At 55.7% G+C, this 25,656-nt stretch overlaps 1 protein-coding gene across 1 annotated transcript in view; it reads right to left on the reverse strand.

The window, feature by feature from the left end:
• Positions 1-25,656, reverse strand: part of FBN3 (fibrillin 3) — a 52,885-nt gene that overhangs the window by 19,132 nt on the left and 8,097 nt on the right. The window contains 29 exon segments of the mRNA XM_038567487.1: positions 1,546-1,617; positions 3,661-3,810; positions 4,199-4,307; positions 4,309-4,325; positions 8,073-8,198; positions 9,202-9,270; positions 10,223-10,384; positions 10,799-10,921; positions 11,927-12,049; positions 12,158-12,283; positions 12,673-12,795; positions 12,996-13,118; positions 14,459-14,584; positions 15,608-15,733; positions 15,886-16,008; positions 16,173-16,298; positions 16,578-16,703; positions 17,746-17,874; positions 18,247-18,372; positions 18,559-18,783; positions 19,874-19,999; positions 20,223-20,273; positions 20,415-20,552; positions 20,692-20,814; positions 22,161-22,286; positions 22,374-22,499; positions 23,952-24,005; positions 24,306-24,581; positions 24,702-24,824. Of these exon segments, the coding sequence (XP_038423415.1) occupies positions 1,546-1,617; positions 3,661-3,810; positions 4,199-4,307; positions 4,309-4,325; positions 8,073-8,198; positions 9,202-9,270; positions 10,223-10,384; positions 10,799-10,921; positions 11,927-12,049; positions 12,158-12,283; positions 12,673-12,795; positions 12,996-13,118; positions 14,459-14,584; positions 15,608-15,733; positions 15,886-16,008; positions 16,173-16,298; positions 16,578-16,703; positions 17,746-17,874; positions 18,247-18,372; positions 18,559-18,783; positions 19,874-19,999; positions 20,223-20,273; positions 20,415-20,552; positions 20,692-20,814; positions 22,161-22,286; positions 22,374-22,499; positions 23,952-24,005; positions 24,306-24,581; positions 24,702-24,824 (3,573 nt within the window).

Consider the following 25,656-nt stretch of genomic DNA (forward strand, 5'->3'; position numbering starts at 1 on the left):
AAGGGAATCCAAATAAATAAATAAATAAATAAATAAATAAATAAATAAATAGGGAATCCAGGGGCACCTGGGTGGCTCAGGTGGTTAAGTGTCTGCCTTCGGCTCAGGTCATGATCCCGGGGTCCTGGAATTGAGCCTCAAGTTGGGCTCCCTGCTCAGCAAGGAGACTGCTTCTCCCTCTGCCCTTCCCCACCACTTGTTCTCTCTCTCTCTCTCTCCCTCAAATAAAAAAATAAAATCCTAAAAAAAAAAAAAAAAAAAAGGAATCCAGTGTCCAGCCATGGGGGACCAGGACGGGTCCACATACGGTACATATACTATAAAGCAAGGCAAGAGGGATAGCACAGCAAGCAGTAACCTGCCCGGATCTCCACAACCTGTTGCTGGCTGAAAAAAAGATGAGTTGCAGGCCAACGTGTAGGGAATTAGAGAATTTTAAAGTTTCAAACTCCCCAGAGAACAGTGCCATACATTCTCAATAGCCACCTCTACGTGTACTGAAATGCACAAAGAAGGATCTAGAAATCCTTGGGACACACAGTATGGGAATCTTGGGAGAGTGAAGGGGACTTCAGTTGGACACGGTGACTGCAGGGGGAGTAGATCTTAAGTGCTGTGCTTGTTTATTTTATTTTTATTTTTTTTAAGATTTTATTTATTTATTCATGAGAGAGAGAGGCAGAGACATAGGCAGAGGGAGAAACAGGCTCCCTGCAGGGGAGCCTGATGCGGGACTCGATCCCAGGACCCCGGGACCACGACCTGAGCCAAAGGCAGGCACTGAACTGCTGAGCCACGTAGGTGTTCCCCCTTTTTTCTGCCATGCTTTTTTTTAAATTTTTTAATTTTAATTAAATTTTTTTTTTTTTTTTGCCATGCTTGTTTTAAAGAAGGAGAACATGCCCGTGAGGGGAAAACACCTGGAAATGGGTTCTTTAGTTCAACGCCACCAGCTGAAATGTGGCACGCAAGGATCAAATCGTACAAAACCTTGCTTAGCTTAGAACAGAAGTGTTCTGACCCATGTTGCAACACGGATGAACCTTGGAGAGACATCTCGCTCAGTGCAAAAAGCCAGACCCAGAAGGACACCTCCTGCAGGACCCCACTCCCAGGAGGTCCCCAGAGGAGGCCCGTCCACAGGGACAAAGAGGAGATGGTGGGAGCCAGGAGTGGGGCAGGGGGTGGGGGGATCAGTGCTTCCTGGGGATGGGGCCTCTGTGTGGGGAGATGGAAGGTTCTGGAGATGGGTGGTGGGGGTGGCTGTGCAACCACATGAATCCGCTCAATGCCACTGAACTGGACACTTAAACATGGTTGAGATGGTAAATCTCACATTATGGTATTTATCAGAATTTTTTAAAATGAATGACAATAAAAATACTCTTTTTTTTTTTTTTTTTTTTAAATAAAGTGGAAGTGTTTGGTAACAGGACTCCTGGGCCGGTCTGGGGAGTTGGAAGTGCCGGAGCATGGGGTGGGGATGCATGGAACGGAGAGGTCAAGGCTCTGGGGACAGAGGGACATGGGGACATGGTCACTCACCAAGGGGCTTCCCAGTGTGGATGTCAATGACGAAGCCAGGGGCCTGGTTTCCGCACAGGATCTGGTAGTCCACTGGGCAAGGGGGAACAGGGCAGAGGGTGCTGGGGCTGCAGACTCCCGGGGAGGACACCTCCTCCTCTTCTTGGTCCCCCACTCATCGCCTCCTCCAACCCTCGCAGCCCAGCCCGCATGTGGCCTCCCGATAACTAGTCCCTCTCCCTCCCTCTGCTTTGACCAACACCAGAAGGGTCACGGGCAGCCCATCCACCTGGACAGCATGATTTTCCAACACAGAGACGCAGAGATGCAGCCTCTCTCATCTCTTGGCTACACGAGTGCCGCCAACCACTCGTGCCCTCACCATAATAGGTAGACTCCTCACTTTGGACCTTGAGACCTTTGTCCCCTGGCCCTACTTCTCCAGCAGTAAACTCCCGCCCTCACCTTACACCGATTTCATTATATGTCTGGAGAGGCCCTGCTCCATCCTGTCACCAGAACTTCGCATATGCTGTTCCTTTTGCTGTTTCCTAGCAGAGCCCAGTTCAGCCTTGAGGACTCAGAAGCCCACGGGGAAGGCCCCCTTGGGCTCCCCGCTGACCCATCACACTGCTACCAGAGAGTTGACGCCATCACCCTTGGGGTCCCCCGGGGCACCTCATGCTTGTTGCATCCCATTGGCTGCAACTGAGAGGCTGCCAGGCAGCCCAGGTGTCTCCGGGCACACAGGACAGACACAGGCAGACATTCAGGCAGTGCCTCCTTGTCACCTTCCCCAAGGTGCCTGCCCTGGTCCTCACTCGCTCTTCTGTCTGCATCGTGATGAGAATGGCCCCTTGGCCTGTGTGGATTTCCACCTTGTCATATTCTACATGTACCTTAGATTCAGGTACATGAGATCTGGGCAGGTGCCTAAGTCCCAGCATCCAACCCAAGGGTGACATGTGATCTGTCCCGACAATCTCCTGACCAGAGTTGGAGGTTTGTGGCTTCCTTCCAGCCTGCTCAAGCTTGGGTCTGTCCAGTTCTGTTTCCTAGAACCCAGAACAGGCTCACCTGTTACCCCCAGAAAAGCCCAACAGCGATCCCTGCTCCATCGTCCTGCACCGGATGGACGCTCACCACCCCCTAAGCTGGTGTCCACCCAGAACCACCGAGTGTGACCATTTGGGGGAAATAGGATCTTGGCAGACGTCATCAAGAAAAGATGAGGTCATCCTGGATTAGGGTGGGCCCTGAATGCAATGACCAGTGTCCTTTAAGAAAAGAAGAGACATGCAGACACTCGGGGATAAGCCCCCATAAGAAGATGAAGGCAGAGATTAGGGACAGAGCTGCAAGCTGGGGAACACAAAGATGGCCCAGAGCTAACCAGAAGCTGGAAGATGCAAAGACTGATTCTAAGCTAGAGACTCTGGATGGAGCATGGCCCTGCTGACCCTTTGGCTTCTGACTTCGAGTCTTCAGAACTGGGGGAAAATTAATTTCTGGGGTTAAAAAGCCACCAAGTTTGTGTCATTTGTTGCCGCAGCCCTAGGAAACAAACTGTCCTAGCCAGCTCGGGCGCTATAACAAAATGCCACAGACCGGGGTGGGGGTGGGGGTGACTCTCATGCCTGTTCCTAGCCTGGTCTGGGGCTCAGTGCTGCCTCCAGGGCTTTGCCCATGCTGTTCCCTGCCCGGAACCCCTTCTTCATCCCAAACAACACTTTAGCAGTCCTCCCCAGAGCTTCCCGAGTCTGCCCCTTCCCCTGCTCATGGGGACCCTGGTTCCTCTGACCAGTTTTGCTTTCCTTCCTGGCCCCAGGCACTCACTGACCCTGTCCCCCCCCCCAAAAAAAAATCCGTGAGTCTTCAAGGATCTTTACCACAAATACAAGCTTCGCTGACCCACTTTAAATTCCCCAAATCCACAAAATAGAAGAAAGGGAGCTTTGCCCACCCCAAGAGTGATGATTTCTGTACATCGACAAGGACATAACTTCAACCCCTCAGCCCTCACCAGAGCAATGTAGGATGAGAGCTCATCTGGGTGCCCTGAGCAGGGTGTGCCTCCTTAAATATTGCACTAAAAAGGACCAAGCTGGAAAGAAGGTTGAGGGGGGGGGCACTCACAGCTGGCAGGGGTGGGACAGGCCTCGCAGGGTCTGTTCCAGGCCTGGCCGATGTTGTACGAGCAGCAGCACATCTTCCGGGTCACATTAAAGGCCAGCTCATTCCGACACGTGCCGTTATAGTGCCGGAAGCAGATGCTCTTCCTCATGTCTGCAGTTGGGTTAGGAAGAGGAGGGAGGATAAAAGATAGTTAGCCAGAGGAAGAGAGAGCCAGATGGATGGGAACTCATTCATGTAACCACTTGAAAATAATTGGCTTGATGATTCTGTCCCAAGACACATGGGGTGCCATTTACATTCAAGTTTTTGTTGGGTAGTGCACAACTTGAACAACCATTCATGGCAGCCCTGAGTCCCCGAATCCTGCATCTTGTTCTCTACTCTGACCAGCAACTCAAATACATATACCCTCCCTCTCTCTACTCCCCTAAACACACCCCTCCACACTCTTCCAAGGCATGGAGACCCCTAGAAGTCCCTTCCACACCCAAGTGCTTTTCCCACAACTGTCTGTCTCCCCAGTCACCACACTTCATACCCATGCAGTTGTTGCCACCGTTGACTTGCAGGTACTCTGCAGGGCAGACACAGGTGTAGTTCCCCAGGGTGTTGTAGCAGGTACCAGGGCCACAGATGCCCGAGTGTGCAAGAGCATTCGTCGATGTCTACAGGGGAGGGAGTGGCAGCATCCAGGAGTTGTCTGGATAACTCCCCGCAGGGAGCCTGCTTCTCCCTCTGCCTGTGTCTCTGCCTCTCTGTGTCTCCCATGAATAAATAAATAAAATTTTAAAAATATGCAGGCATCCCAGTGGCATGGAAAGATCTGACGTGGAGCTAAGTGGGGGGAAAATTTACTATGATCTCATTTCTATTAAGAAAAAAACATGACTTTAGCCCATGAGTCAATTACATTATCACCAGGAGTGGGGCAGCCGTGTGGTTCCTAATGTGAGGTGACAGGAAATGTGAAGTTCATGTATTTTTCACATATTGCAAAAATCTTCTTCTTTTGATTTTCTTCAATCATTTAAAAAATGTAAAAAGCATTCTTAGCCAGTGGGCTGTACAAAAACAGGTGGTGGGATATTAGCGTGCTGGGAGCGGCATCACCAAAAATGGCAAAGTAAGGAACGCCAGCCTCCATTCCTCCACGAAAACTACTGAGCTGGCAAAAACTGACAAAAATCAACTTTTGCAGAACTCTGGACTCCAGTCAGGAACTTAAAACAACTGTGGAATCTGATATGGGAGGTTTCCTAAAGGATGCACAAGACAAAGGGGAGCCTGGCTGGCTCAGTCGGTAGAGCACATAACTCTTGATCTCGGGGTTGTGAGTTCGAGCCCCATGCGGGGTGTAGAGATGACTTAAAAAAAATCTTAAAAAAAAAAAAAAAAAACAAAGGAATCCACAAAACCAAAACTGTTAGAGCCAATTAATAAGTGAGGTCAGCATAGTTGCAGCATATAAGACTAACATACAAATATCAGCTGTATTCCTGTATCCTGCCAGTGAGCCATCAAAAAGAAACTAAAAAAATGTGCTTAGGACAGCCCCGCTGGCTCAGCGGCTTAGCGTCTCCCTCTCTCAGGGAGTGATCCTAGAGACGCAGGATAGAGTCCCACGTCGGGCTCCCTGCATGGAGTCTGCTTCTCCCTCTGCCTGTGTCTGTCTCTGTCTGTCTGTCTGTCTCTCTCTCTCCCCCTGTGTCTCTCATGAATAAATAAATAAAATCTTTTTTTAAAAATTGTGCTTATAATAGCGTCCAAAAAATTAAATGCTCAGGAAGAAATTTAGCCAAAGAAGTGCAGGAGTTGAATACCAAAAACTATAAAACATAACTGCAAAAAAAAAAAAATTAAAGAAAACCAGAGAAGTGGAAAAACTGATCCTAAATTCATATGGGATTGCAAGGGAACCTGCTTACCTAAAACCATCTTGGAAAAGGAAAAACAACGTCGGAGTGCTCACACTTCCCAATTTTGAAATGTACGATGTTCCAGTAATTGGGACAGTGGGGTGCTAGCAGCAGGGTAGACTTATAAATCAATGGAATATAATTGAGAGTCCAGAAATAAACCATATGTCACGTGAGCTTTGGCATGGAAGCCAAGACCAGTCAATGGGGAAAGAAGAGTCTCTTCACCAAATGGTGCAGGGACAACTGGATGTCCACAGGCAAAGGGATGAAGCTGGATCCCTCCGTGACACCCTACACAAACAGTAACTCACAATAAATAGAAAACCTAAATGTAAGAGCTTAAATGATAACATTTTTAGAAAAAGACATAGGGGTAAATCTTAATGATCCTGTATTTGGCAATGGATTCTAGATGACACCAAGGGCGCAGCTATGGAAGAAGAAAAAAAGATAAATTGGTCTTTATCAGAACTAAAACCTGTTGGGCATCAAAGACCACTATCAAGAAAGTGACAGGAATGGGAGGCACTATCACAGTCTGATAAGGGTCTTGTATCCAGAATATATAAAGAGCTTTCACAAATCAACAACAAAAAGACAAACATCCTCATTTAAAAATGGGCAGAAGATGTGAATGGACACTACTCCAGTGACATACAAATGACCAATGAGCATGTGAAAAGATGCTCACTAGTCATGAGTCATCAGGGAAGTGCAGATCAAACCCTAATGAGATGCCACCTCACACCCACGAGACAGTATAACTTTCAGCAACGGAAAATACCATTGTTGATGAGGATGTGGAGAAACTGGGACCCTTGCATACCACTAGTGGGCACATAAAGTGCTGTAGCTACTGCAGAAAACAGTTTGACAGTTCCTCAAACAAAATAGAACAGTCAAGAAATAGCCACACAACCCAGCGATTCCAGCAGTGAAACAAGCCATTCAACAAGGATCACGACCGCTACAGAATTTGCCCAGTGCCAATGAAGACTGGGGCTTCCTTATTCAAGATACGTGAAGAGTTTCAAGATGGTAACAGCAAAACATTGAGCCAAAGGTAAGCCCTTTGGAGAATAGGGTCCTGTGCTACTGCACAAGTCCCATCCCCAGAGTGACTGCTGGGAAGGGCTGAAAGGACTGCAGCCCTCAAGAGCACCGCTGGCCCTGAAAGGCTGCTCATCCAAGGTCAACATTCGGGTTGAAGTCTCCCTACTCTGTGATCTGTATTTATTGATAGGACCTGCTCTTTCTCCCTTGATATCCTAAGAGGTGGGGGAGGCAGAGAGGAATCTTTCAAGTATCTTTCAAGTATTTGTGTTCTGATTCTGGTGTGACTGCTTCCACCTCCGCATACAACAGAAATTGGTGTTTTGATCTGAGATCCCTCTCTCTTCCTTCCCCATTTCCTTGAGTTTCTAAATAGTGCTGCTCCAAGGAAAAGATATTCTGTCCTTGTGTGTCAGTGTCGGTGTCTGGCTGCATATAGGTGTTCAATTAACAATGTTGAAAGGGGGAGAGAGATTGAATTGATGGATGGATGGATGGATGGATGGATGGATGGATAGGTGGATGGGTGGACAGGATGGATGACTAGGTGGATGGATGACTAGGTGGATGGATGGATGGATGGATGGATGGATGAATAGGGGATGGATGGATGGATGAATAGGTGATGGATGGATGGATGGACAGAGGGAAGGATGGATGAATAGGTGGTAGATGGATAGATGGATGGATGGATAGGTGGATGGGTGGATAGCTGGAAGAATGGATGACTAGGTCGATGGAGGATGACTAGGTGGATGGATGTATAGAGGAATGGATGGATGGATGGATGGATGGATGGATGTGGATGGATGGACGGGTGGACAGACGGACTTGGTATAGTGCATTGGAAGAGCTCAGACTCAAGGACCAGAATGGCGGGGTTTCCCTCACTTACTAACTGGTGCCTCTAGACAAGTCACTTAATCTCCCTGAGCCTTAGTCTGCATCTGAAAAACCGGATCATAAAAGGAACAGGCCCCTCATGGGGCTGTTGTGGTCAATGAACAGATGAGAACGGAAAGTGCTTGGTGCAGTGGTGACAGTCACAGACACCAGGAACTTGTTGGTTGTAACCACGATGCACCAAAGAGAGCAGGAAGGAGGCACGTGAAGTGCTGCTTGAAGGAACGGTGTGGCTATTCCCTCTGTGTCTGTCCCTTCCCACTCCCAGCATGGGGCCTCAAGCAGCATTTGCCCAAAGGAGGGAGAACGTGGCTTCTCTAGCAAAGCCAGGCCATTTCTGAGTGGGGAGGAAGTCAGAGCGAGGTAGTAGAGCAGAGGGCAGCCAGAGAAGCCTTCTCTGCCCTTCTGATGCACCCCCTGCTCGCCCCCCACAGCAAAGCAGATGGGCTGGCCCCTAGGGGCATGTCAGGCCCCAGCACCTGAGAGGAGGTGCGACTAGGGAAGAAGGCAGGGGGGATGGGCCAGGTACATACTCACCCTCACAGGTGCGGGTGTCCCCATTGAGGTGGTAGCCGGGGGGGCATGCACACTGGAAGCTGCCAAAAGTGTTGCCACAGTCGCCCCCCTGGCACAGCCCGGGCAGCTCCTGGCACTCATCAATGTCTGTCAGGAAGTGAGGAAGCCGTGCTTAGAAACAAAGCCCCAGCAGAGGACTCTGGGAACACGGACACTGCCCTGAGCTCTCCAGGGTCCCAGAGGGGCCAGTCTTGTTTCGTCGAGAAAACCTGAGAGCTGTTGGCTATCTGGAGGGTTCACGAGGGCCTACCTTGGAGGCTGTACCTAGACTCTTTGGGGCCAGTGTCACCCTGAATTCATCCCCTTTCTCTTCATTTTCTAGTCCATCCTCCCATCCATGCATCTATCTATCCATCCATCACATAGTTCCCTCTGGATGGATTCTCCAATCTTACTACTCCCTGTACCTAAAAGGATGGAGGGATGAGGGGCACCCGGCTGGCTCAGATGGTAGAGCACTGACGCTTGATCTCAGCAGTCATGATTTCAAGCCCCACTTGGGCATAGAGCTTACTTTTTAAAAAAGGATGGATGGATGGATGGATGGATGGATGGATGGATGGACAGATAGGTGAGTAGATGGATGAACAGATGGATGGGTAGATGAGTGGATGGATGAATGTATGTATGCATGGAATACAGGAAGGGAGAGAGGGAGGGTAGAGGGAGAAAGGAAGGGAAGGAGGAAGAAATAAAGGATGGAAGACTTATGAGTGGGATGAGTGGGGAATGGATGGATGGATGGACAAACAGATGGAGGGAATTATGTGTGTGGATGGATGGAGGGAAAGAAGGGTGGGTGGGTGATGGTGGACAAATGGATGGATGAGTGGGTGGATGGATGAGTGATGAATGGATAGATGGGTGGATGGGGGATTCATGGAAGGATGGATCAACAAACCAACAGATGGAAGAAGAGGTAGATGAAAGAAAAACCAAAAAATTCACCACAAACTAAGAACAGTTTGGTCTCACTGCCTGGCCTCTGGGCAGGAAGATGTGAGCCCCCCGCAACTGTGCTTTGGTGAGGCAGGGATGAGAGAAAGCTCAACCAGGGGGTATGCAGGTGGATCGCCTGCCAGGAACTCACCTTCCAGGATGACAGTGATGGGGTTGGGCCGGAAGCCCTCGCCACCCGGGCACAAGGTTCTGTACTCGGCTGCAAGGGAAACAGGCTCTTCTGAGGGGCCGGGGGGGCGGGGTGCATTTAGGTAAAGCCCAGGGGAGGCAGGTGGGTCGAGGTCCCCTAAAAAGGCTCCAGGACGGGCCCTGCATCCCTCTACCACACCAACCACATCCCCTTACCTCCTCAGCCTCTTGGGGCCAAGAGACCTTGGCCAATCTGGGAGGAGGGGGTAGTGTGTGTGTGTGTGTGCGTGTGTGCGTGCGTGTGCACGTGCAAGTAAACATGTTCACATTCAACATGTGAATAGATAGACTGTGTGCTACTAGTTGGGGGTTCAGAAGGGCAATTTCTTCTATCCTCAAACCAGACCAGTGTGACTGCAAATTTCCCCCATTGAAAGAAAGACCCTGGACTTGACACACCCACAAAGACACACACACCTGGATAGGTGACAGGTGTGTGAACCTGAAGCCTTTGCACATGCTATTCCCACTGGAATCGCACAACCATCCCCTTGATCTGCCTGGAAAACTCCTACTCATCCTTCAAAACCTCATTCAAGCCCTTTGTCTCGGGAAGGCTTCCCTTACCCCCTTCCCCTCCACGGCCATCACTGAGCCTCAAACCCTTAGGACTGCTCTTCTCCCACAGTCCAGGGACCACTGGTTTATGGGTGAGAGGCAGGGTGCAGGGCTGTGGTTCATCCTTTTCTGGGCCCCCAGCCCCTTGCACAGGGCACAGAGGAACTCAGTGTTTGCTGACTGACTGAGGAAGGGAGCGATCGGAACACACCGAGAATGTGCAGGAAGGGATGGCAGAAAGAGACCCTGAGGCACAGCCGATGAACTGCCAAGAATATGCTGTGTGACCCAGGGCACCCCCTCTCCCTCTCTGGTTCTCAGGCTCCCTCCCATAGCAAAGACGACTCCCCGAGTCCTGGGGAGTGCTCGCCTGTGTCCCCCCACCCACCCACCCAGGGACTCACTGGTGTTGGCCATCGGGCACAGTTCACAGGGGTTGCCCCAAGCACGCCCCAGGGAGCAACAGCAGGATGCTCGGGTGACGCCAACCCCAATCTCAGCAGTGCAGGAAATGCCGCCATCCCCTCGGTCATGCGTGTCCAGGAAACAGTTCCCGACCCGGGTGTCTGGAGCAGGCAAAAAGGGGCGGTTAGCAAGTGGCAGGAGAGAAATGGTACGTGTGTGTTTGCACCTGCGTGTGTTAACTGTGGGGGTAACTGTGTGTGTGGCCGTGTGCACGTCTGAAACCCTGTACACACGTATCTGTGTACACATGGGACTGTGTGTGTCTGTGTGTGTAGCCTAGAGACAGAAGGGTGCATCCGGGGAAACGGGCAGGGAGGGGAGCTGTGCGTGTGCACCCCGAGAGTCAAAGGGTGTGCAAGAGCACTGAGCACAGTGTCCCGACAGGCAACAGGCTCAGCGGCTCTGACCAGGGACCAGCGCGCGTCCTGTTTGTCAGGAACAGGTGACTGTGAACAGGCCACAGCTCCGCCCATCACCTGCCATCAGAACCCCGGCTGGCACCGCGGTTTACTCACCCACACAGCCCACCCCGCTGGGGTTCAGCTCAAAATCCTGGGGGCAGTTGCAGAGGTAGCTGCCGGGGGTGTTGACACACAGGCCATTGATGCAGTTCACGGGGTCTGCACACTCGTTGACATCTGTGGAATTGGGGGCGCCATCAGTGGGGAGCCTTCCCTTGACCCACTTCCCTGCCACCTTCTTCCTGGAAAGCTGAAGCCCTCAAGGTTGGATGTGGGGGGGGCAGCCCGGGTGGCTCAGTGGTTTAGCGCTGCCTTCGGCCCAGGGCCTGATCCTGGAGACCCGGGATCGAGTCCTGTGTCGGGCTCCCTGCATGGAGCCTGCTTCTCCCTCTGCTTGTGTTTCTGCCTCCCCTTCTCCCTCAATCTGTGTCTCTCATGAAAAAACAAAAAAAATCTTTAAAAAAAAAAAAAAAAAGGTTGGATGTGGAGCCTGGGGTGAGGCCATATCCTCCCCTGGGAAGACACCCAAGGGGGCAGCAGCCTTTAGGGGCGACCCTGCCCTGACCAACCCCATCTCCTCCGGGCTCTGTTCCACTTGGCATAGACGTCTGCCCCTTGAAAGTTTCCCGGGCCCTGGGTTCCACGCAGCTATCACACAAAGCCAACATTTAGGTCGTGCTTTCAAACCAGGGGTTGGTTGGCAGACTCTTATCTGCGGGCCAAATCTGGCCCCCTGCCTGTTTGTGTAAATAAAGTTTTATTGGCACACATCCACGCCCACTTATTTACATACTGCCTGTGTCTGCTTCCAGGCTACAAGGCACTTGCGTACAGTAGACTGTGAGGCTGGAAGGCCCTATATTTTCTATCTGGTGCTTTGCTGGAAGAGTTTGCTGACCCCATTTTATTTTTATTTTTACTTTTTTCTGACCCCCATTTTAAATACGTAAGTAGATCATTTTGACGATCGTACTGGAGGGAGCACAGCTGCGTTCATTCACCGCATTTATTCAGGAGACGATAGACGATAAGAGCGGAGGTTTAGGGGAACAGGGATCAATGGGGGTGCGGCTGGAGGTGGGGGGTCAGACAAGCCCCTGGAATGGGGCATTCGGGAAGAGGTCCAAGGGCAGGGGGCCGCGAGCCTGGTGCCCTCCCGCACCCACTGCCCTGCCCACACACCCGTGCAGTTGCCGCCGCCGCGGTCCAGCTCGTAGCCCCCACTACAGACGCAGCGGAACATCCCGGGCAGGTTCTCGCAGCTCCCGAACACACAGAGGTTCCCGAGAACACACTCGTCCACATCTGTGGGGACCCCAGGTCAGCCCGCCTCGCCCGGCCGCCTGCTCCTGCCGCGCCCCCCACCCCGGGACCCACCTGCGGTGTCCCCCAGCCCCGAGGCCCCGGCCTCACCCCGGCAGGCGCGGTGGTCCTCCGTGGGGCCGAAGCCCATCTCACACTCGCAGCGGTACCCGCCGGGGGCATTGAGGCACTGCCCGTTCTCGCAGAGGTCCACGTCCTCAGCACATTCGTCCCTGTCTGCGGGACCCCAAGAGGCAGGGGGCTGGGGGCCCCACTGGCCAGGACCCGCGCAGGGTGGGCGGGGGGGCCCCAGTCAAACACTTCATGGCCACCCAGGGCTCCAGGAAGCGGGCGAGCAGCGCTGGCAACTCAGACCCCGACTCGGGTAGACAGGGGACCGGGTGACGCAGGCCGCGGGTGGAGGGCCCCCGGGAAGCAAGCAAGCGTTCCTGCTCCCCAACTCCAGAGCCCAGGGGAGAAGCCCGCGGGCCAGAAGTACATCCTCTCCAGCACCCCAAGGTGTGGTGTGCGGGCTGGATCGGGGCGAGTCGGGAAGCAAGCTGACCACCGTGACCACCTCGGAATCCAGCCCCCGGGGTGTCCCTCTCGGGCCCTCCCGCTCTCACCTTCACAGGAGAAGCCGTCCCCCATGAAGCCCTGGCGGCAGACGCAGCGGTAGGAGCCGGGAACGTTCAGACAGTCGGCTCTCAAGCTGCACCCGTGCTCCCAGAAGGCACACTCATCCAGGTCTGCAGGACACGGAGCCCGGAGCCCCCAGGTGTGTGCATTGGGGGGCTGCAGGGAGGCAGACCCTCCGATCTCGGCCCTGACCAGCACCCACCCCCACCCCCGCAGACACCCCTGGGCCCGGCCACCCCCACCCTGCCCCCCACCTGCCCCCGACCTACCTCAGCTGCTCTGCCCAGGCCGCCTGCCCCCAGGCACTCACCGTGGCATGCGAAGCCATCCCCCACCCAGCCTGGCTGGCACCTGCAGCTGAAACTCCCAGGGACGTTGAGGCAGGAAGCGTGACTGTCACAGCTGTGTCCCCCAAGCTCACACTCGTCCACGTCTGCAAGGAGAGGACCCCGGTCGCAAGAAGGGTTGGGACCAGGAGAGGGAAGGCAGACACAGCACCCCTACAAGGCTGGAGCCTAGCAGAGATGGGGCCCCAGGAGCAGAGTGGGGAGATAGTATAGCCTCCTGGGGGAGGGCTGGCCCAGAAAGCCCCGCCCCCCCACCACTCCAGTAGCTTCCACCTTCACCCAGGGCCCAGGAGAAAACCCCCACCCCCAACCCCAAAAAGCATGACTCCCAGCAGCCCTCTGAAGTGGTCTGAGATAGCAGCAGGAGAGGCTCAGGGTAGACCTTAAGCATAACCGTCCTAATGCATATGCCCTCGCTCTGAAAAGCGGGATTTCTCCTAAACCTGAGTTTCCGATCCTCAGGCGAGTCTGAAGTCGGCTTCACCCTTATACCCTCTGCAGTGTCCACCCACTGCCTAAGTGAGCTACTGGGTACTGCGCATTTCTTCACACTACTTCCACTGTTACTCGCCCAAATGTTATTTTACAAGCTAATCTTACGTCAATGACAGTCTCTAAAAAGTCATGGAACTGAGGCTGTCTTGTGACGTATGACTCTCATACCCATTAAAATAAACTGCCTAACTGTATATTTGCGTCCTCCAAAAAGGTCATGCTCCAGCCCTAGTTCCTGGAACCTGCGAACAGCACCTTATTTGGAAATAGGTCTTTGTGTCTTTGTGGATGTAAACCAAGTTAGTTAGGACAGGATCCTCCTGGACTATGGTGGCCCTAATCCAATGGCTGGCATCCTTGTAAGACAGGAATTGGGACCCAGAACCCACGTGAGGACAGAGTGGAGTGACACATTTACAAGCCAAGAAATATGGAGGACTGATAGCCCTGTCACCAGAAGGCCGAAGGGCAGATTCCCACTCTGAGCCCCCGGGAGGGAACCCATCCTGCCCACACACCCTGATTGCAGATTTCTGGCCTCCAGACCGCTCTGGAGAGGAAATACATTTCTGCAGCTGTGAGCCGCCAGGCTTGGAGGAATTTGTTATGGCAGCCCTAGGAACCCTAACCGACGACTGCTGAAATGTTCAGCCCCGTATCACTTAAAGCCATCAGGTTGGCATGCTTTGGGGACACTGCTGTGGACGCCTCGGGGTGCAGAGGTCTCTCTGCAGAGCTGTGTGCTGAGAGGAGCCCCAGCGGCACCTGACTGGGTCCTGTTCCCGCTTTAACACAAGACCCCACCTGTGGAAATCTGGAAGAATGAGGTCTGGCTGTGCTCAGCCCTGAGGGATGGGGCGGCCCCCAGGACCCCTGAGTTGGCTCCTTGGAGCCCCCTGCACCAGCACCACGCCGCCGACCGCCAGCTCACCGGAGCAGCCCGTGGCCCCCTTCCTGATGACGTAACCCCGCTGGCAGTGGCACACAAAGGAACCTTTTGTGTTCTCACAGTCCCCATGGAGGCAAATGTGGGGGTTCAGGTCACACTCATTCACATCTGTGGGATGACAGGGGAGGGAGCAAGTGAGGGTGGAGGGGATGTGCAAGCGAGCATGGCTCTCGGCCCTGCAGTGCAGGCCCCCCACGTTGAGGCTCTCTTTGCCCAACTCCAGGACGGGGGAAGCTCCTTCTGGTGCCACCACTGGGCGACCAGGAGCATCAAGTCAACATTTCACAGCCCATATTCTGTGGTATGTATCAGGCATGTGTTCCCAAAAGGATGTTGAAGCTGAATGCATTTAGAGCGCATGGAGCTAAGCGAAGCTAGCCAGGTTTTTCTCTTACAGACCTTATCTGAGCCTTTATGCCAATGTGGATCTGTAAGAAGGGGATGGAGAGATAAAGCAGTTCCCTATTTGATCTGATCCGAGGCGCTGAGCACTCCCTCAGACTCCTGCGGTCCAGAAGGCTAAGCTGCTCTGGAGTTGGATACGTCTTTTGGGAGTCACGCTTCTACTTCCTCGAACTTCCCCACTCTGGCCCCAGCTCTGCCCTGATGCGGCACCCAGCACACATCTGCTCCCTGGGCCTCGTGACGCCCTGCAGCCAGGACAGGACAGTGACCATGGCCTGAACATCCCAGGGTCCCCAAGCAGGGCTCAGGTAACACAGTCCAGAGTGCCTTTCCCGTCTTGCTCAGCCTCTTATGCAGAAAACACCTCGGCGTGCAGCAATCTTAACATGTAGCCCTGGGAGCGGGGTGTGAACCTGTGTGTGTATCAGGTACACGGTGAGCGTTGGGTGGACGTGCTTAAAGAACAAGGTTCAGGGCATCTGCTGCTAAGAATCAGACCCCACAGACTCTGGCACATGGCGGTCTGTTCAGGGCACTGGCGGCCATGGGTGGACTGCTGCACTGCTGCAAAGCTGGTCTCCCTCGCCCACGTGTGACAGGGAAGGAGCTTGGTGTCTGTCTTGCCCACATGCCTCCTTGCAGAAGGTCTGTCCTGTGAGTTCAGACCCCCACCCCACAGTCACCCCCACTGTGTGTCACCCCCACTCCACAGTCCCGGCTCCTCACCAATGCATGTCCTTGAGTCCGGCGTGGCCATGAAGCCATCATAGCATAGGCAGTGGTGACCCCCTGGCACGTTGGCACACTGGCCCCCATCGCAGATGTCTGGGTTCTCCGCACACTCATCCACGTCTGGTGGGGGGGGGACAGAGGAGGAGGCTGGGCTGTAAGCAGGCAGGGACAGAGGGGGCGCCCCAGGGACCCTGCCACAGGGTCAGTGGCCTGTCCCAGGTCTGGCTGGCTTCACCTGGGCCAGGTGAGGTTGGTTCCCTCATCCCACACACCTGCACACGCCCTCCCGTTGGGCATCAGAGAGTAGCCGTGTCCGCAGCCGCACCGGTAGCTGCCCTCCGTATTTGTGCAGTGTACGTCACACCCACCGTTCCCAGAGCGGCATTCGTTTATGTCTGCGGGGGGCAGGGCAGAGGTGGAGAAGCAGGGCCGAGGGGCAAGGCCGGGCTGGGCATGGGGCTGATGGGGGCAGAGAGGACGAGCCGCTGCGGCTAGGGCCCCCATCAGGACTAGGGGACGGCGGGCTGGCCCCGTGTGTGGCAGGGGGGCGTGGGCTCACCCATGCAGCCCTGGCGGTCAGGTGTGCTCTGGAAGCCAGCATGGCAGGAGCACTGGAAGGCCCCGATGACGTTGACACAGTGGCCGTGGGGACACAGGCTGTCGCTCAGGGAGCACTCATCGACATCTGTGGGGGGAGCATGTGGATGGTGGGGGCCGGGTGTGAGCAGCCGGGTGACAGGGACCCTTCTGCCATCTACATGTCCCTGAGACACTCGGACACACATGCACACCGATGCATTCACACACACACACAAACACACACACACTCAAATACACACTCACATCCCTCTGCCCACTCACAAGACTCACAAACACACCCTATACGCACACATTCACCCTTGGTGGACACACATCCACACCCAGACACACACACCTGACACTCGCGTACCAGTTGCACACTCACCCTCACAGGCAGTGTCCTTGGCCGTCAGCGCATGCCCGGGAGGGCACTGACACTTGTAGCTCCCCTCCACGTTGATGCAGGTACCTCCCCGGCACAGCAGCGGGTCCCGCACACACTCGTCCACGTCTGGGCATGTGGAAGAGAGCAGATGTAAAGACGCTGGCCGGGGTGGCTGTGCTGTGGCTCGTGTGGAAGCTGCTCCCTGCGGTCCCCGGCCTGTCCCCCTGGCTCCACTCATGAGAGCCTGGAGGCTTGGGGCTCAGATGACCCTAGGGAGCAGAGCTTGAGCTGAAAAGAGCAGGGACAAGTGAACCCAGGAAGGAAGCTGGAATTCTCAGGGGAATCAGGGCCACCAGGCTGACGCTCCTGGAGTCACTGAGGGAGCCCCTGAGAAGCAACCCTGTAGGACACAGGGGAAAGGCAAGGTCCAGCCTCGAGGCATCAGTGTGGGGAGCAGGCTGTCCCAACAGCCTCTTCGAACTCATCTCCTTCACTTCCTTCCACCCCTCTGACCCACCCCAGGGCCTTTGCACCTGCTGTTCTCCCTTCAGGCTGATCTTCCAGCCCCTCTGCACCACATAGACTCCCAGTCCCTCAGCCACAACCTCAAGCCCCCGAGCGCAGGACATCCCCGGGGACCACACTCCACCCCTCCACAAAGTGCTTCTCACAGTGACCATTTTGCATTTCTCTGGGGATTAATCTTACTAACGCCTGTCTCCCCATCAGGTCGTGAGCTCAGAGGGACTGGTCATGGGCTAACGAATGAGCTCTTGGCAGTTCCCTCAATAATGGGACACAAAATGTTCGCTGAATGAATAAAAAAAGGAAGGAAGGAAGGAAGGAAGGAAGGAAGGAAGGAAGGAAGGAAGGAAGGAAGGAAGGGAGGGGAGCTCCTCTCTCCAGGGCCCTTCTCTTCTTCTCCCACTACACCTGCCCTGGGAGAACTCACCCAGACCTTGGTCCCTAGGCCTCAATTCTGCAGGACAGACCTGATGTCCGGCTGCCTTTGGGGACACCACCCCACAGCACCCGGATTTGCTGGGTCTCGGCTTCTCCCCACACTTACCCCTCCAACCCTATCCATCAAAGCAACATCCCCACCACCCCTCCCCTCAGCCCCAAGACCCATCGGGGTCCCCCACACAATGGCCCTGCGGTCACCTACCCACGCAGTTCTTCATCAGCATTAAGCCGCTCTCATAGCCACGGAAACACTCGCACTCAAAGCTGCCTGGGGTGTTGACACAGGTGCCCTGGCCACAGAGGTCAGGGGAGATGTGGCACTCGTCGATGTCTGGGGAGAGAGGGGCAGGGGACCGGCCTCCACATGTGTAGACACTGCGAAGGAGCCTGAGATGCCGAAGTGGGCCAGGGGTCAGGGGTAGGGGGCAGGGGTGAGGTGGGGAGGCAGGGGGCGCAGAGATGCTGTGACTGCACCCCAGACAAGAGCAGGGAGTTTCCTCCCTGGAGGTCACCTTTGTCAGCCCCTCCTTTTACGGTAGGGGTCCCCTAAGGGGCAGAGAGGGCGGCAACCTGCCCTGGGTCACACAGCCGGCTGGCAGGCAGGACAAGACAGGCCCGCGGAACAGGTCTTGACTCCACGTCTGCTTCGAAGCCCCCGTCCCTGCAGGCGCCCCCCCAATCAGTGGTCGAGGCAGGCCCGTACCTGTGCAGTTCCTGCCCTGGGTATCCGGGGCGAAGCCCCCCGCACAGGAGCAGCGGAAGCTGCCCACCGTGTTCCGGCAGGTGCCGTGCACGCAGAGGCTGGGAAACGCCTTGCACTCATTCACATCTGCGGCGCAGGAGCAGAAAACGCTGTCAGTCAAACGCGTCCACTGTCCCTGGGTGTGCTCCCCAGGTTTCACACCTCGAACTGCATGCACACCCTCCGCTCTCCCCCAGACACACTCCCCGCCTCGGGGCCCCGGCTGTGTTGTGCCCTCTCCCCGGCCTCCAGGCTCCCAGCGCCCCAATACACCTTTGTAGAAGGGCCGGCCAGACAGGAAGTCCCGGCTGGCGAAGCCCAGCCCCCGGGGACACAGGCTGGCAAATGCGGGGGACCTGGGCTCTGGGCACGCCTCACACGCGGCCCCCCAGGCGGCCCCCACTGAGCAGCAGCAAACGTCCATCCGGTATTTGCCGGGCAGGGCGGCCCCACACTCGTCCTCATCCCAACGCAGGAAACACGGCTCCAGGCGCATGTCTACACGGAGGGACAGTCATCGGGTCACCCCCTCCCACCTTGCCGTGGTCTCCCTCGGCAGCATCTGTCCTGCACCGCCCTCCCCAGCAGGAAGGAGCACGAGGGGAGTGACTGCCTCGTGCTGACACTCGACGTCACCCAACAGTTACATTTTAGTGGCAATAACTCGCCCTGTTAAGGTGCTTGCTAGGTGCCGGGTGCCATTCTAAGCTCCTCAACCCACTTCATCTTCAAAGTAACATCAAGACTCCCTCAGAACAACCTGATGGCAGGGGCACCTGGGTGGCTCAGTGGTTGAGCATCTGCCTTCCGCTCAGGGTGTGATCCCCGGGTCCTGGCATCGAGTCCCACATTGGGCTCCCTGCATGGAGCCTGCTTCTCCCTCTGCCTGTGTCTCTGCCTCTCTCTGTGTGTCTCTCAGGAATAAATAAATAAAATCTTTAAAAAATTTTAAAAAGATGTTAACAGTGGCAAAACCAGGGAGCCCTCATCCAGCGGGGAAAACATCTCAGATCTCTGAGCCTGAGGGGGGAGCCATTCGGAGGGAATGTTGGAGCCCCAGATGCTGAGGGAGATTCCCAGGCATGCTAGGGGTGCCCGGTGAGTAGATCCGCCCCGTGTCAACACTCTCCACTTAACGAGAAGGAATAAATAAAAGTCACAGACACGGGCAGCCTGGGTGGCTCAGCGGTTTAACGCCGTCTCCAGCCCAGGGCCTGATCCTGGAGACCCGGGATTGAGTCCCACATCAGGCTCCCTGCATGGAGCCTGCTTCTCCCTCCGCCTGTCTGTCTCTCTCTCTCTCTCTCTCTCTGTCTCTCATGAAGAAATAAATAAAAATCTTTTTAAAAAAAGTCGCAGATGCTGTTTCACAAGCTCTTACTGTTTGCAACGAGCCTCATTAAAGTGAAGTGAAAGGGTGAACCCCCAAAACAAACAAGGCCCTCTTTTGAGACATGTCAGCAAGAAATGAGTGCAGAAGTAGAGAGGGTCCCAGAGGTCTCCCCAAATCCTTTCTGTCCCTAGGAGGGGTCTCCAGGCACTGGGGCAGGGGCAGTGGAGGGAGGGCGAGGTGGCCCCGAGGACTCACCCACGCACAGCCGGCCCGTGGCATCCAGCGTCAGGCCCTCGGGGCACTCACAGCGGAAGGAGCCAGCCGTGTTGAGGCAGCGTCCATTGGGACATACCCCGGGGAAGACCTCGCATTCGTTCACATCTGGGCAGGGTCAGAAAAGGAGACGGTTGTCCTTGGGGAGGCGGGAAGGAACAGTGCCAGCCCCAGAGGCCAGGGAGTCTCGGGCATGACCCGGGTATCAGGGAGGGGGAATCTCTGTCTCGACCTCAAAAGACTTCAGGACCCCGGGCATCCCCCATGGCATGCACCTGTCCGCGTGCAGCTCAGAGGGAGGAGTGAACCACAGAGCGGGACAGGGAGTTACCTTCACAGGTGAGTCCCGTCATGCGGGCAAAGCCACGGGCACAGGCAGGATCTGGGGTTGAGAGAAGCAGAGTAGGCACAGGAGCCACGCTCTCCGTCCAGACCCCCGTCCTCTCAATGGGCGCCCAGGCAACCGCAGTGGCCAAGCCTGGGAGGTCCCCCAGAGCTCACCGGGGGGCTCCCAGGGCATTACCGGGCTTGCAGCGTTCGCAGGGGCTCCCCCAGGCAGCCCCGAGGGTGGCACAGCACTCGGACCGCAGGGAGGCTCCGGGCAGGTTCGCTTCACAGCGGCCATCCTGGACCTTCAGCCAGCATGTGCCCTTGATGTTGTCTGCAGGGGAGGGGGTCACCCGTGTCACCTCCAGCCCCCACCCGTGCGCTGGCCCACAGAGACCCAGCCTTCCCCAGGGCGGGATGTAGGGCTGGGCAGCAGGGGCCCTGCCACTCCGTGGGACTCGGGGCCCTCTCACCTAGGCACATGGTGCCGGAGGGCCCCAGCCGGCTGCGTCCCGGGACGCATTCACAGGCGTAGGAACCGGCCAGGTTCCGACACGCACCATTTACACATGGGTTGGACAGGCACTCGTCGATGTCTGCAAAGACAGCCCCCCACTGGGTCCTGAGCTGTGGAAGGGGGAGCCCCAGCTGACCAGGGCCCCCTCCTCCCCAGGGGCTGTTGGGGTCCAGTGGCGAAAGTTGCACACAGGTGTACACATATATCCACGCGTGTACTTGACCAGACAAGGCATGTGCACGTGGGCCAGGTGGATAGGAGCGGAGTGGGCAGATAGGCACGCACATGTGCTTGCACGGAGTTGTGCTGGGCACCCAAGCAAGCGCGCTGACACACAGGATCCTGTGAGCATGCACACATGGCCGATGTGGGGGGCACAGACACAGTGGGGAGCAGTGACCCTCAAGGGGGTCACAGTATGAGAGAGGGTGAGAGTGAGAGGCAGGAGGGAAGCCCAGGAAGATGGAGGCCTGGATGTGGCCAGGGAGTGGGCAGCAGGCAGCTGCAGGGCCTTGACTGGAACAGGGCCTGAGAGGGACACGTGGGGGACAGAGGTGGCTCAGGAGTAGGGAGCGGTGGGCGTGAGGACGGTGCTGTGGAGAGCCTTGGCCGTCAGGGGAGGGAGAGGTGACAAAAGGCCCGGGCAGAGGTGGAGTCATGCAGAGGCAGCAGGGGTGCCTGAGTGTTGGGGAACAAGGATGTTGCTGCAAAGTGTGTGAGTGCCTGAACACGTGTGTGCGTGTATCCATGGATGTGCAGGCACAAAGGCACAGATGTGTGAATACACATCTAAGTGTGTGGCTGTGAGCTTAAGTGTGAAAATGTGAGAATGTGGGCACACACATTTCTTTGAGAGTGTGCTCCTGAGTGTGTGTGTGACCGTGTAGACATGTCCGTGAGTGTGAATATGGGGGTGTATGTGTGTATTGAGTGAGCACCAATATGTGTAACTGAGTGTCTGATCGTATGCACACACGTGTGAATGGCTGAAGGTCTGAATGGATGAGTAAGTGTGTGACTGTGTGTGGCTGGGAGTATGAGTGGGTAAAGTGTAAGAATAAGTGGGTGTGGGAATGTGGGTATATGTGGGTTTGAGCGCACATGCTGGGGAGTGTGCACAACCGTGTGAGACCAAGTGTGAATAAATCTATGTCCGTGAGTGTGAATGTGTGTGTGAATGAGTATACACACACACGCAACATGCGCAAGCGTCTGCCCATGCAGTACACAGCACGTGCGGTGTGTAAGGGTGTGTGTGTGCATGTAACATGCACTGTGTGTGCACACACAGCATGCATGTGTCTAAGAGTGCAAGTGTGTATGCAGGGTGCAGCATGCATAAGTGCTGGAATGTGTGTGTGCCTGTGCGGGGACAGCACAGGTGTGTCTATGTGCACGCCTGTGAGTGTGCGTGGGACCCTGTACCTTCGCAGGTCTCCATGTCCTGCCGGAAGCTGAAGCCCTGGGGGCAGGAGCAGCTGTAGCTGCCTGGGCTGTTCCGGCACCACCCGTTGTCACACAGGAGGCTATTGCGAGCACACTCGTCCACATCTAGAAGGTGGGGGTGGGAGAGGGGGGTGAGGGCTGTGCAGTGGGGGCGGCCCGTGCACCTGCCGGGGTTCTGCTGGGCACGCTCACCCACACACTCCTTGCCGCCGGCTCCCGCCTCGTAGCCCGGGCTGCACACACAGCGGTAGGTGCCGCGCAGGTTCTCGCACAGGCCGTGGGTGCAGATGTCGGGGTCCAGTGCACACTCGTTGATGTCTGCAGCAGGAAGAGGGTGTAGGCAGGCTGCCGAGGTTCCAGAAGCCGGGTGCCCCCTGGGGCCAGAGCTCAGGCCCAGACCCTGCCCCATTTCCCTCTAAACCCACCATCTGGGCACAGTGGACCTTTGGGGCCATCCTTTGCCGTGGAGTCCATCCTATGTACTGTAGGATGCTGAGCAGCATCCCTGACCTCTACCCATCAGACGCCAACAGTACCCTTCCCAGTTTTTCTCCAGACGTTGCCAAATGCACCTGGATGGGGAGGGTGGCTGCAAAACTGCCCTCAGTTTGGAACCCACGGAATAAAAATTGGTACAGCAGCAACACAGTAAAAATAAGAGCCATCGTAATTGCTAACATTCCATCTTTACTCATCTGATCCTCTAACACCCCTGAAACAGGTCCTCTATGATCCCCACTTCGCAGACAAGGAAGCGGAAGCAGAGAGAGTGAGTTGCCCCAGGTTATTCAAGCAGTAAACAGTGGGACCAGGATTGGAACCCAGGCGTCTGGCTCCAGAACCTGTGCCCTTAACTGGGTGAGAGCGTGGTCGTGCCCACATCTGTCCTCCCCTGATGGCCCAGCAGTCAGTGGAAAATCAACCATCCTAAGTCCTTTTGTTCCCACTCAGGCAGAAAGGCTGATTGTGTGTGTGTGTGTGTGTGTGTGTGTGTGTGTGTGTGTGTGTTCAGCCAACAAACGAGGAGATGCACACATGGGGAATTTCCTTTCCTTTCAAGTTTCAACTGTACAGATCAGGCAATTTGGGCCGAGACCTGGTGGCCACAGGAGACCAGCCAGGGATCCTACAGTAGGGACTGTCTGGTCGTGGGGGGTTGGCGGGGGGAATCAAAAGAATTCACAGAAAAAAAAATAAAAAAAAAAAAAGAATCACACAGGTTGCAGAGTGAGTGGGGCCGAAAACGCAGCTCAGGAGGGAAACGGGGCGTGAGAGAAAGCACAGCTTTACACGTCCACCATCTCTAGCTCTACGGGTTGAATGGTGTCCTCCCCAAAGTCGTATGTTAAAGTCCTAACCACGTGGCCTCACGTGGAGATCGGGTCTTTACAGAGGTGATCCTGTTAAAACGAGGTCATTCGGGGAGCCTCCCAACCCATTCCGATACGACGATTGTACACTTGTAAAGGGGGGGAATTTGGACGTACACACACGTGTACACACCGGGAGGGCCCCACGTAACGATGGAGGCGGAAATCGGGAAGACACTTCTACAAGCCGAGGAACACCACCAGAAACTGGAAGAGAAGCAAGGAATGGCTTCTCCCTCGCAGCCTCAGAAGAAACCAACCCTGTCTACACCTTGATCTCAGACTCCGAGCCTCCGGAGCTGCGGAGGAGCACATTTCTGTTGTTGAAGCCTCAGCAAACTGACACAGTGCCCGCCCCCCGCGCCCCCGCAGCCCTCTCCTGACACTGGCTGCCACTCACCTCTACCATCCGCGGTGATGCCCAGACCGCTGCTGCACAGAATCTGGAACTCGGCTAGGGGCGCAGGGACGGGGAGAGGAGCGGTCAGTGGGCATTGCGGAGCCTCGGCCACTCCCAAGGACGTGGCTGGCCCCTTGGTGCTGAGCAAGAGTCTAGGACCAGGAGGATCCCTCCCTCTCCCAGTGCAGAGAGCGATTTTCCACGGTCCTTTCTTGAGGAGAGTCACCAGCGGAGAGATGCCCCCCTACCACCCCATGGGAGCCAAGAGCCCTGTCCCTTCCCACCCCCAGGGTGATGAGCTGGAGGGTGTACAGGACAAAAAAGGCAGGTAAGGCCAGGCAGCAGGACGCTCACCAGAGTTCTTGGCAGGACACGGCAGGCAGGGCTCCCCAAATCCGTGGTCTGGGCTAGCACAGCAGCACTCGGATTTGGTGACCGCGCCAGGGAAGGGGCGGGCGCAGGAGCCCAGCTCCAGGGCTCCATAGCAGGTGCTGCGCACGTGGGTGTCCACGCACACTCGGCCGTCCGCGCCCACGGCCAGCCCCCCCAGGCAGTGGCAGCGAAAGGAGCCTTCGGTGTTGGTGCAGTGGCCGTTCACGCAGATGCCCGGAGTCTGGCACTCATCGATGTCTGGGTGCGGCAGGACACAGGGGCTGTGCAAAAGGTCCCAGTGCCACCACCCCCGCCCCTCCCCTCCCTGCCCATCACCGTCCCTTCCATCCCACCGTCCTGTCCAGCCTCTGGCCTCACCCACGCAGTAGCGGCCACTGGGTGCCAGCAGGAAGCCGGATTTGCAGAGACACGTGAAGCTGCCGTCCTCGTTGATGCACACCCCGTTGGTGCACATGGTGGTGGTGGCACACTCGTTGTGATCTAGAGACACCGGAGAGGCTGGATCCCATTCCGGCCCCTTGCTGGGCCAGCCCTGCCTGCAGACCAGCCCCTCCCTCTCACTTCTACAGGGCGCAGCAGAGCGAGGGGCCAGGGGCCTGACCACCTCCATTTAAAACAAAGAAAAGGGGAAACCAGCTGGCAAGAAGATAGTCTAACTGAAAGGAAGTGGTAGGGCGCAGAAATGAGTATCAAAATATCAGTTTTGCACTAAAAGGTCTGCACCCAAAGGAGTAAAAGAAATGAATGAATGAATGAATGAATGAGGGGCATCTGGCTGGCTCAGCAGTTGAGCATCTGCCTTGGGCTCAGGGCGTGATCCCGGGGTCCTGGGATTGAGTCCCGCATCGGGCTCCCCGTGGGAAGCCTGTTTCTCCCTCTGCCTGTGTCTCTCATGAATAAATAAATAAAATCTTAAAGAAAAAAAAGAAATGAATGAATGAATGATGCACATAAAAATCTGTACATGAATGTCCATGGCGAGATTCTCCATAATCGCGAAAAGTGGAAACAGCCCAAACGTCCATCGGCTGAGGAGTGAGGAAACAAGATGTGGCCCTCCAGCCACCGTCGGGGAGTCCTCGGCCACCAACAGGGGCGAGGTGTCCACACATGTCTTACGGTGGAAGACCCCAAACCCCGCAGGGAGCCTGAGAGGTCACCCCCACCCCCGCGGTCCTGATCCTCCTACACACTCGGCCACATTCTCGCTGTCCTGTGACAGTTCCCAGGACGGGCTTAGGTCCCGGGTCAGACAGCTCTTGCTGGGATTCATGGCATGAACTCGGGGGGTGGGGTTCGGGGGGAAATGAAG

The sequence above is a fragment of the Canis lupus genome, chromosome 20 (assembly GCF_011100685.1).
Source record: "Canis lupus familiaris isolate Mischka breed German Shepherd chromosome 20, alternate assembly UU_Cfam_GSD_1.0, whole genome shotgun sequence".
In the NCBI taxonomy this organism is placed as follows: domain Eukaryota; kingdom Metazoa; phylum Chordata; class Mammalia; order Carnivora; family Canidae; genus Canis; species Canis lupus.